The 12,054-nt window shown below is 40.6% G+C and overlaps 1 protein-coding gene across 1 annotated transcript; it reads right to left on the bottom strand.

Moving 5' to 3' along the window:
* Positions 1-1,133: 1,133 nt before the first annotated feature.
* Positions 1,134-8,541, bottom strand: LOC126796739 (UPF0481 protein At3g47200-like). The gene is made up of 4 exons (XM_050523477.1): positions 8,473-8,541; positions 7,685-8,106; positions 2,027-2,517; positions 1,134-1,144 (listed from the first exon to the last, which is right to left on the bottom strand). Exons 1-4 carry the CDS (start codon positions 8,539-8,541, stop codon positions 1,134-1,136), a joined length of 993 nt encoding a protein of 330 aa, XP_050379434.1.
* Between the last annotated feature and the right edge of the window lie 3,513 nt (positions 8,542-12,054).

Genomic DNA, 12,054 nt, shown 5'->3' with positions numbered 1-12,054 from the left:
TATTTCACCTCAAATTACTATAACTCACTATAAACTAATAGTTATATAATAATTTCTTATGACATGTAGTAGATAATTGATCAAATAAACATTTCTAAAAAATTTCATTCAAAATTTTCATATTTTTATATAAATTTCTATTAATTTACTTAATTATTTTTTAAAATCGAAATTTTCCCGAAATTTCGATAATTTTCGGATCCTTAATATTTTCGTTCTCGCCAAAATTGTATTCCTTGTGGTGAATTGTATACTAAGTCTGTATAATTGTAAGAATAAAAAGGGCAAGCGCACCAAGAAATGATATGATACTCCAACAGACTGGAGAAATAAATACCATAAGGCCCCGTTTGGTTGGCAGGAAATTCTACTATGGAAAAAGAATTTATTTCAATTTCCATGCTTAAGTGTTGTTTGGTTGTAATTGAATATTGGAATGGAAATAAAAAATATGATTTGACTGTAAATTGACTCTCTCTTAAAGCCGGAACTGAATTACCTACCCAGGGGTGGTATTCAATTTCCATTCCCATCAGTAAAAACTAATTTCCTTTTAAATTACATTTTCTTTCCTTATAAATGAGTTTCAATGAAAATTTTGATTAAATATTCTATTCTAATTACTTACCAAAATAATTTTAATTTTAAATTTCGATATCTACCGAACATTGATATGTAATTAATAAAACTCTTTCCATTTCCATATTAGTCTGGAAAGAAAATTAAATCTTTTTCCTTTTTTCACATTTCATTTAAACAATCAGGGCCTAAAGGAACTTGGTCTCCTAAATCGCACCCTTGTAGATATCTTATGCTTCTTCCAATGTACCCAGGACTTCTTGTCACTTGGTCACACAAGTCACTGAAGTAGAAATCCTTCACAACGACTCTATCCAGCATAGTCTTGAATTGATTCAGGTATTGTTCGTCTGAAGAATTACTGTGTTCCAATAATTTTATAATTCCTCTTCTCCGAAGTAGCTTTAAATCCTCCGTAGAACAGATAAGACTCTTCATAAGGATCATATATGATGTAATGTGATGCGTACTGCTAAGGCTGCACTGCTCAAACACAATCATGTTCCTGAAGAGTGCATCTGATGTCAGTTGAATGGTTGCCGGTGGAATTTTGATCACACCATTTCTGAAAGTTATGTTCAACAAATGGGAAAAATCATTTAAAACCAAATTTCAATTGATTAGTTTAATTAAATTAAACTTATAATTAATCAAAGATAAACATGGATTTAAGCTCTTCATAATGAGAGCTACAAAATCATATGTTTATTTGTGTAATTTGGTTTGTGGGTGAATAAGGGGAATTGTCACTCAAAGATGGTTACTTAGAATGAGGGAAATGTATTTGTCCCACATTGGAAAAGAGAAATGTTGAAAAGACTTTATATAGAATCCATTGTGTATGGATTGTAAAGTGTGTAAGCCCCCTTATACCCTCTCGCGCACGCGTAGGGGGGGTGCGATTCCCAGGTCACAAGGGAAACTCGTGTACGCCCGTGCGACATGCGGACACGAATGCAACACCGAATTGAGGGTCGGAACGCAGCGGTTTTGACTTTTCAAATTCTTCTTTTGTAACAACTGAGTTATTGTGTGTTATGGAGGATTATTTATTGCTGATTGCAAATCCTCACTGTATAAATAGCCACCATCCTTTCATTGTAAAAGAATCCATTTTTCGAAACACAATTCTCTCCCAATCTCAAAGTTCTTAGCTTTTCTTTGGTGATAGAAAGAAGTACCTTTTGAGTTCGTTGAAGGTTTTAGTTAGTAGGGCAACTTTCTAAAATTGTTTAGTCGTTATATCCTGGGAGACAAGCGCCAAGCATCCTTGCACCGATAGAGGAGGCGTAAACGTCTTAAGGATAGTGTGGTATCACACACGTCTCGACTAGTTCTTCCATCACCAATCGTTCGGTATTTTAGTTGAATTTATTTTCGTGTTCTTCGTTTCTGATTTATAATTATTTATAATTCAGCTTATTAAATTATATATGTAATATATTACTGTTTTTATAACATTTCGAACTCAATCCCACCCCCAGCAGTTTTGTAGCAGTGAAATTTAATCCGCATGCTTTAATTCTCTTTGCACCAGCTTTCGGATTAACGCGTGCACTTGCATTTGGTTGCACCATAGGAATATGCTGATTCTGAGGCGTCAAGTCAACAGAGACTTGATGCAGTGAAGGGGAGTTTACTAAAACAGGGTTCCTACTGGGAAGGTAAAATTTGTGCAAGAGATCAAGAAAATGCTTGTAATCTTTGGTGGGATCAAGTGTTTTTTCTATTGCCTTGTGATTTGTAGGCTGAAAGAAGCTAAGAGCTAAGTTGGTGACTGATTTTGGTGGGTGACCTCTTAGAGGAATCTTAATAGCATCATACAAAAGTTTGAGAATGAAGAAGGGGATTTCGTTTTCAAGTAAGGCAAGGTCATGCTGAAAAGCTGCGATCATCCAGGCACTATTGAATATTACAATAGAAAGAGAATGATTATTGCTTTTATGTTTATTCATACACATATCACCTATATATACTAATCCACCCATCAATCAATTCGTGATTCACTCCGTGATTCACGCCGACACTCCCTCTCAAGTTGATGCATACATATCAACCATGCCCAACTTGGTAAGTGAATCATAAAAGACCCTTTTTGACACTCCTTTTGTGAGCATGTTGGCAAGTTGCTCTTCTGTAGAAATAAAAGAAAAACTAATGATCTTCGCGTCGAGCTTCTCTTTTATAAAATGACGATCAACCTCCACATGTTTTGTACGATCATGTTGCACAGGATTATGTGAAATATCAATAGCTGCCTTATTGTCACAGTACAGCTGCATAGCACATTTAGGCTTAATACCCAAATCTTGTAGCAAATTTCTAAGCCATAACAATTCGCACACTCTCTGAGCCATACCTCTGTATTATGCTTCAGCACTAGATCGAGCTACCACATTTTATTTCTTACTCCTCCACGTAACAAGGTTACCTGCAACAAAGATAAATTATCCTGATGTGGATCTCCGATCTGTAATTTTTCCAGCCCAGTCTGCATCTGTGAAGCCACAAATCTCAAGAATATTGTTGTGATTAAAAAACATTACTCCTCTCCCTGGACCTGACTTCAAGTACCTCAAAATCCTCACAACAGCATCCATGTGATCCGCACTCGGATTATGCATGTACTGACTCACTACACTTACTACATACGCAACATCTCGCCTGGTATGTGACAAATAAATCAGGCGTCCAACTAGCATCTGATAACGAGTTTTGTCAGTGGGCACGTGATCTGGGTACTCTGCTAACCGATGGTTCTGCTCAATAGGAGTATCAATTGGAGTGCAATCTAACATACCTGTCTCTGTTAATAGATAGATACCATCCCTTCCACGGGCTATCTCAATGCCCAAGAAGTACTTGAGTGTACCTAGGTCCTTCATCTCAAACTTTGTGGCTAGCTACTTTTGTAATCTGTCCACCTCAATAGTATCATTACCAGTAACTACCATATCGTCAACATATATGATTATGGCTGTTACCTTCCCTTGTTGGTGTTTGAGAAATAATGTGTGGTCTGAATTACTCTACATGTAGCCAATTTTCCTCATGAATTGTGAGAATCTTCCAAACCAAGCACGAGGTGATTCTTTAAGACCATACAAAGACTTTCTCAATCTACATACGGAGTTACTTGGATAAGCGGCCACATATCCAGGCGGAAGATCCATGTATACTTCCTCTGTTAGTTCTCCATGAAGGAATGCATTTTTAACATCAAATTTCCTAAGTGGCCAGTTCAAGTTAGCAGCGACAGAGAGCAATACCCGGATAGTTTTTATCTTTGTAACATGTGAAAATGTCTCATCATAGTCTATGCCATATGTCTGAGTGAACCCCTTCGCTACTAAGCGTGCTTTATACCGGCTTACTGACCCATCTGGATTATGCTTCACTGTAAACATCCAACGACATCCTACAGTCTTCTTGCCATATGGTGGAGGTACAAGCTCCCAAGTATTGTTCTTTTGTAATGCTTCCATCTCTTCCTCCATTGTTTTCCTCCATTTTGGATCTCCCAATTTATCATTCACTTTGTTAGGTACTGATACAGTAGATATTTGATTCACAAATGACTCATATGACTTAGAGATAATCTTTTGGTAGATATAAAATTTGCCACCGGATACTTGGCTTTAGTCTGAAGGATAGGTTCATATTTTTGTTGGTTGACCTCGAGTAGACCTATTTGGCAAAACATATTGTCTACTATTAGCCCTAATAGAATGACTAACCTCATATGAGTGATCTTCTGTACTAGGAGAGCATTGGTCAGGGGTATAAACAGATGTACGGGAGACATGAGGGGCAGTTGTGTTGTCAGCTTCTGGTGCCTGAATCTCTTGAGTGAAGACCTCCGGTGGTGCCTGTGTGGCTGACACCTTGGTAATCTCAACGGAACCTGTTACCATATTGACTGGCTCCATTGTCTCCCCCTCTCCATGATACATCTCTTCAAAATATGAATTCTCCTCCTGAAGAGCAGTATCAGAAGAGGGAAAATAACTCATGTCCTCAAAAAATGTAACATCCATAGTGACATAATACTTCCGAGTAGGGGGATGAAAGCACCGGTACCCTTTCTGATGTCCTCCGTACCCAACAAACACATATTTAACTGCCCGGCATCCAACTTAGAATGCTGATGTTGTAGAAGATGAACAAAAGCAACACAACTGAAAACACGGGCAGGAAGATTATGAAAAGAGGGTAATGAGACATGAGATGCAAGCACCTCATAGGGAACTATCCCCTGAACGACACGAGATGAAAGACGATTAATAAGGTGGACGGAAGTAATGACAGCATCACCCTAAAGGTATTTAGGCATGTGGGCACTAAAAAGAAGACACCGAGCCATATCAAGAAAAATGACGATGTTTTCTTTCAGAAACCTCATTTTGCTCAGGTGTGTAAGGACACGTTGTTTGATGAACAATCCCGTGTGTGTTAAAGAACTCCTGAAAGACATGATTCACATATTCCTCCCATTATTAGAAAGAAGAACTCTAATGGTGGCATTATATTGTGTTTGGACAGAGGTATGGAATGCACGAAAAGCTGGAAAAACCTCATCTGTATTTTTAAGAAGAACAATCCATGAAAGACATGTGCAATCATCAATAAATGACACAAAATATTGCATTCCTGACACAGTACACTTTTTAGAGGGTCCCCAAACATCAGAATGAATTAATTCAAAAGGAACAAAGCTTTTAGGAGAAGTACTAGGGAAATAAGTAGATCGATGACTCTTGCTCAAAACACAGGTCTCACAACATAACAAAGACTCTTCCACACTAATAAACAAAAAATGCATTGATTTTTTCATAACACTAAAAGATGGATGCCCTAAGCGACGATGCCATAACCAAATTTCACTTAGCTTGTCAGAAGTGGAGAATAAAGCGGTCTGAGACTGTCCCCCTGGTTTTTCCCCTGCGTATGTTAGATCCAGATGAAACAACCGGCCCTTCAGATACCCCCAACCAATTACCCGTCCGGTGAGAATATCCTGAAAAATCACATACATAGGAAAAAAGGTCACAGAGCACTGAGCGTCAGCGTTCAATTGGGGAACAGATATCAAATGATGAGATAAAGCAAGTACATAGAGTACATTGTGAAGCTCTATGGTGAGAGTAATACGAATGGACCCTGTCCCTAACACGGGGAATGCCTCACCATTAGCATTAGTAAAATAAGGTACGGGTGGAGGGGACAATACGGTAAAATAAGATTTGTCATAAGTCATATGATCAGATGCACCAGAATCAATAATCCATGTATCAAAACTAACAGAGTGAGAAATATTGAAAGCCATACCAATTTCACCACGGCCAACGATGGAGGCTGTAGGTGCTCCTCCAGCAATATGATGATCATGTCCAACCACACCATAGATATCGGGTTCTGGAACTAATTGAAGAGCTGCTTTTGCCTAGGGACGATAATTAGGCCTCTTAGGCTTAAGGTGTGGATATAATTTCCAACAGGTCGCACGAGCATGGTTAGTATCATGGCAATAAGAGCAAGGAGGACGGGGCTGATTCCCGAAGCCTGGTGGTGGTCCTTGTCGGTGAAGGGGAGCGGAAGTTGCTTGTGGAAAAGGTGGTGCCGGAGATCGAGCATGAACATTGAGACTGGAAACGATAGCCGGTGCCTGAAGAATACTCTCCTGCTGAGACTCATTCTTTCGGATATAGGTGAAAGCGGTGAGTAGGCTAGGTGGTTCGATCATTCGGAGCAATTCGCCTTTTGCACTGGTATGCTTTGCATCAAGACCTTTTAGGAAATGGTGAACTCGTTCAAACTCCTTCTCCTTTTGGTACCAAACAATATCTTCTTGATTTTTGATCATGCAAGGACGTTTCACATCAATCTCAGCCCAAATATTCTTTAGTTTGGTGAAATAGTGCGCCACCGGTTGGCCATCCTGGTGTATTTCTAAAGCTGTGCACATTAACTCATGAACCTGTATGAAATCAGAGTCATTAGTATATAAACCGACCAGTGTCTCTCATATTGCATGTGCAGTGGCACATGCCTCCACCAGATCAACTATCTCATCATTCATAGCTATCCACAAGACGGACATGACAAGACCATCATTGTTGTCCCATTTATTGTAGGAAACAATATCCACAGGACTAGGAGTCGTAGTGACGCCGGTGACATGTCCCATCTTGTGCATGACTCGAAGATGAGCAGTCATAAGTCGTTTCCATTTACGGAAATTGGTTCTGTTGAGTTTGGCGCCCCCAAATGAACCACTGTCAGAACCTTTGACAGATACTTCGAAGGTCGGAACATCAAGGAGTTGAGAACCCTCCGCTTCGTATCCAGAACCCATTGAAAAGGAAATAATGGAAAAAATCAAGGATTAGACAGCAAAAAACACAAGAAATAGAGACCAATATGTCGCCGGTGCACTTGCACTGTTGGTGAGTATGCACAGACTGACGCTAGCCTGACCGGGTCGGGTCAAGCTAACCGGGTCGGGTCGGGTCTAGCGGGCCGGGTGGAGAGAGGGCTGGGTCGGATCGAGAATGGGCCGGTCGGGTCGAATACATGGCAGAAATTCGCCGAAACTTCTTGAAAAAAAGAGGATTTTGACGGAGGAGATCCGAGGGGCAGGAAAGCGTCTCGTATTCAACGGTGGAGAGGAGGAGCATCTCGGCGGTGGAGCACGACCCGAGAACGTCGGACAGCAGATGTCGAGCGGTGGCTTCGTCGACGTGTGTCGTCGTCGCTGCGGGCAGACACCGGAGCAGAGAGGACAGCCGGGAGGGCGGGCACCGGAGCCGGTCGTAGCAGACGACGGAGCGGAGACAACCGGGCAGACGACGTCAAGCAGTGGCTTCGACGAGCGGGAGTGGCACGGCGGAGAAGTAACGCTCGGCGGCCAAAAAAGGAAAAACCAGAAAAATACCCAGAAAAACAGAGGCTCAACTAGAGCTCTGATACCAACTAGAAAGAAAATGATTATTGCTTTTATGTTTATTCATACACATATCACCTATATATACTAATCTACCCATGAATCAATCCGTGATTCACTCCGTGATTCACGCCGACAATTACGTTTGACTGGTCTCCTAACTTCTTATTGAAGTGTTGTTCATACCTGAGGAGAAGTTCTAAAATAAAGCAACCGTCAAGCAACATGATTTCTGCAAGCACATTCTTATAAATGTGATTGAACTTTTCGGAGTAGCATCCACGAACTACTGCATCTAAATCGTAAATAGAAGTTGTGAACTCTTCTAGAATGCGACGAGACTGCTCATCATCACCTACTCGCTTAAGAAAGAATTGCAGGTAATGCCATTTGTGCTCGCTCATAGCTGCGAGGTCAGGGTTCTCCAGTTGGAAAGGTCTGATCGAGACGACACGACAGTTATAGGCTTCATCTTTAACTCTTCGAAGTCTTGTTGGAACTTTGTAGATGCTCATGTTCTCTTCCCCTTTCTCCACTTTTCGTTGGAGCTTCTCCGTAATTTCCCGCTTCCATGCTTCTGCGTCCTGTTTTGAAGGTAATAGAACAAATACTTTCAGCGTAATTACAATAAATAAGATATATGCATGACAAAGAACAAGCTAGGGTTGCCAAAAACCAAGAGCCTTCTTAAATATTAATTGAATAGTTGTATATGAGAGACGATTGTAATATTTCTTAGGAAATGGCATAAGCTATCTTAACAACTCGACTTCCTCTTTACTCATTGTTAACTCCACCCTCTGAATGGGGTGATATCCGGCTTAATCTCCTCATGCTCTGATCACCGGACTGGTGGCCGAAGACCTGGAAGCCCAGCAGGCGAACATGCCAGTCTGGCAACCCCTCTGCTAGCTCGGGTATCGCTATCTACGCCATCTACGGTGGCTCACCTTCATAGATAGATACAATGTACTGGCACACATTCCCACATCGAGAGAAGAGCCATGCACATTCTCCATTGCACCTATAAATAGGCAGCCCAAACCACCTAAAAAATGTAACGTATTCCTAAGTCCTTAACTCTCGAACTTGTTTCGCACCAGATATTAACTTAAGCTTTGAGGGTCGAAGGCCGGCGCACCGTTAGCCCTTTGACTTTGACTTGTTGTGTGCAGGTCCTACTGAGCTGACACACCGAAATACAAGGCTACGAGAAGCTCGATCCCCCATATTTAGCTCCCGTAACATTTGGCGCTAGAAGAAGGGTCTTCGTCAGCAACGTTTTCAGCTTAACACAATGGTAGCCTTGAACGAACAGGAAAACCCGTTGTTGCCTCGCCAGTCCCCTTTCCGGGAGGCGTACACAGTGCTTCGCTGAGATTGTTCCCTGACCAGCAATGTGGGGCCGAAGGGCTATTCCCCGACTCCCAGACCACGGCTGGAGGGACGTCCCAGGTACCCTTAACGGATCCCAAGGCCGTGCTGGAATTGGCACTCCAAGACTACAAGAGACTCCAAGCTGAGATAAAGTTAGAATGGTAGGCCACACTTGCGGCCCTGGCACGCTCATCAGCGTTGGAGAAAGAACAACAACTCATCCGATCACCGATCCGGCCGCCGGAATATGAGGAGATTAAGCTGGAGATCACCCCATTTAGGGGGTGATGTTAACAACAAGTCGTAACCGGACATGTCGATCAAAGATGGAGGAGACATGCATTAGTAAGCTTGCAAACATTGAACCATGAAATGGGGAAGACATTTAACTTTGCTTCCAATTGCATGTTACGTGCATGAGTTGCATTGCATGATGCATGAAGCCATTTTCCTTCATAAAAGCATGAAAGATTGCAGCAAAAACATCCCAAGGAAGAGATACAAACGTATAGAGTTTGTATAGTAGTGTGATCCTCACTTAGAGAGATTGAGAGAAAGAGTGTCTTAATTAGTGAGGAGAAAATTTCTCTTGAGAGAGAGAGAGGTGTGTTACTATTTTAGTTAGTCTAGAGTAAGTTATTTCTTGTAATCTCATTATTTAGTATAATGGAAGAAAGTACTACTGCTGCTCCGAGGACGTAAGCACATTGCCGAACCTCGTTAAATATCTCTTATTTTTATTGCTATTTCCGCTAATCACACCAGGAGTGTGAAAAATCAGATCTTGGGATAACCATTTATCTGTCGGCCTTGTATTAGGCAGCCCTACTTTCCCAACACCCTCAAGTAATGGTTTCAATATTCGATATCCGTGTCTTGAATCCATGCTTTTGGATAGTATTATCAAACATCCTAGAGGATTAGATTTGAAGAGGTTGTCCATGGCAAATAATTCTCTTTTCCCGAATGACTTTGCCGGCGAGAACCATATCATGTAGAATTGAATGCTGCAACAATTGTTGAGGAACTGGAGAACTCGACTGTGGAATTGCTGCGTCAAGCTGTTGGACTGGAGTATCTCTAGCTCTGGAAGCTTTTGCCGGAACCAGACTAGTATTTCTTTCTTTTATTACATTGTTTGGAGGGATTAGAGGGTCGTAAGCTTCATCCCGATCTTCATCAATGCTGATTTGCTCTTGGATATTAGTAGTAGTAATCAGAGACGTTGGTTCGTGGAGATGGTTGATGCTTTTGTGAATTTTCAGGCCAACTGCATGCATGGGAAGGTTAGAGATGGAGACTATGTTGTCCGATGAATAGAGGAGAAAGAATGTGGCAACAAATGAGAGGGTGGAGAAGATGGAGGATTTGGCAATGCGGCTAAATAGGTTGGCATTGATGTGAAATATGAGGATAAGACATATTAGTTTGCGGTTTATTTTCCACGTTCTCAATTAGTTTGTTGCTGCACTTATAAATAGACACTTGAACTCGAATAAGATTAATTTCCATGTATCTTACATATTTTTAATTAGTTCAATGTTGCACGTAAAAACAAGTACTTGAATTCGAACAAATAGCACCAATATAATGTTATTGTTTCTATGAGACCATTAGGGATGAACCTTTACAAAATTGAGGACTCCAAAATCAAAAAAAAATCATAAATAAAAATAATTTTATTCTAAAATCATAAATAAATCAAATCATGTCCGATTTCTAAAGAAAAAAATTTGCGGGTTGACGGGTTCCAACAGGTAGCACGGAAACCCGTCGTGCTTAACCCGTTTCAACCCATTAACATAAACGGGTTCTTAGAGTGCCGACCCGTTATGAACACGGCCTGCCAAAAACACGCACGAGCCCGCCCAATTTCCAGGTCTATAATCAAACACTTTCTGTGACATTCTTTTCACTTTTTTTTAACCGCATCAAGTAGCGCAAGCACATAATATATAAGTTGAAATACTAAATGTGCGTACCCGAAACTGTTAAATGTTGCTGTAAATTCCCATTGGCAACATATTCAAATACAAGTGCCATGTTCTTTCCATCATTGTAGTAGCCAATGAAGGACACGACGTTTCTCTGATGAGCTATCATCAATAGCTTAACCTCATATGTCTGATAAAATCCAACAAAGAGGATAAACAAAAGCTCAATCCGGCATGGGTACACCCACTTATGCAAAACTATAGATATAAAAACTCATAGAAAATAGCAAACCCTTAGCTAAGAGACCCTCAATTAAAGGACGAGATGAAGCTGGTAGCATTGGCAGACAGTTGTGAGATACCAAGAATAGAGAAAATAAATATATCGTGATGCTTCTTGTAATGATGAAAAGAATGCAGAGCAGACTCTCTGAAAAATTCCAAAAGATGACATTGGGCTTCTAACACATTAAAAATCTTACCTTCGAAACGCATCAGATTCCTAGTAATCCAAATAAACCAAATTAGATTACAGGAGACTAGAAACCAAAGTCGACGTTTAGGCTTTGGGAACACTGAAATACCAACACTTCATCAATTGTACCCCAAAACGAGAATGAATGAGAAAATAGAAGGCAAACCCATTTCCATAAAGCCATAATTTCAGAACAATGCAAAAGCAGATGAGTACCCGATTCCGCATGACTTCCAGAAAAGGAGCAATGAGATGGAAGTGAAAAACCTCGCCGTTGTAAAACATCATCAGTTAGTAAACGCCCATGAAGAGCCTTTGCGGGGTTGAATTGCTTTATTCCAAATCACTTTACCCCAATCTTTATGCTCACCATGATTTGAGAAGAAAACAAAAGTTTCTTTTGCTGTCATAATTCTTGAGGAGGAGTGCGACCATAAAAGAGAGTCAGATGTGTCTGCATCAGGCATAGCAATGCGCTCAATTTTTTGTTTTGCTTGAGGGAATGAATAAATAAAATCTACTGAGAGAACCCAATGAGAATCAATAATAACATCATTCACTTTAGCATGAAGTGAAATAGAGCCACTTACTCCAACACTAGTAGCAAGAGGCTCATCCAACCAATTATCTTGCTAAAAAGATATCCTCTTACCATCACTAACACTCCAATGCAAAGAATTTTAAAACATTGGCCAAACGTTTTTGAGACCCAACTAGACTGAAGATCTCTTGTAAGACTTTATAGG

The sequence above is a fragment of the Argentina anserina genome, chromosome 6, assembly GCF_933775445.1.
Source record: "Argentina anserina chromosome 6, drPotAnse1.1, whole genome shotgun sequence".
Taxonomy (NCBI): domain Eukaryota; kingdom Viridiplantae; phylum Streptophyta; class Magnoliopsida; order Rosales; family Rosaceae; genus Argentina; species Argentina anserina.
This window is presented reverse-complemented; position numbering and strand designations above follow the sequence as displayed.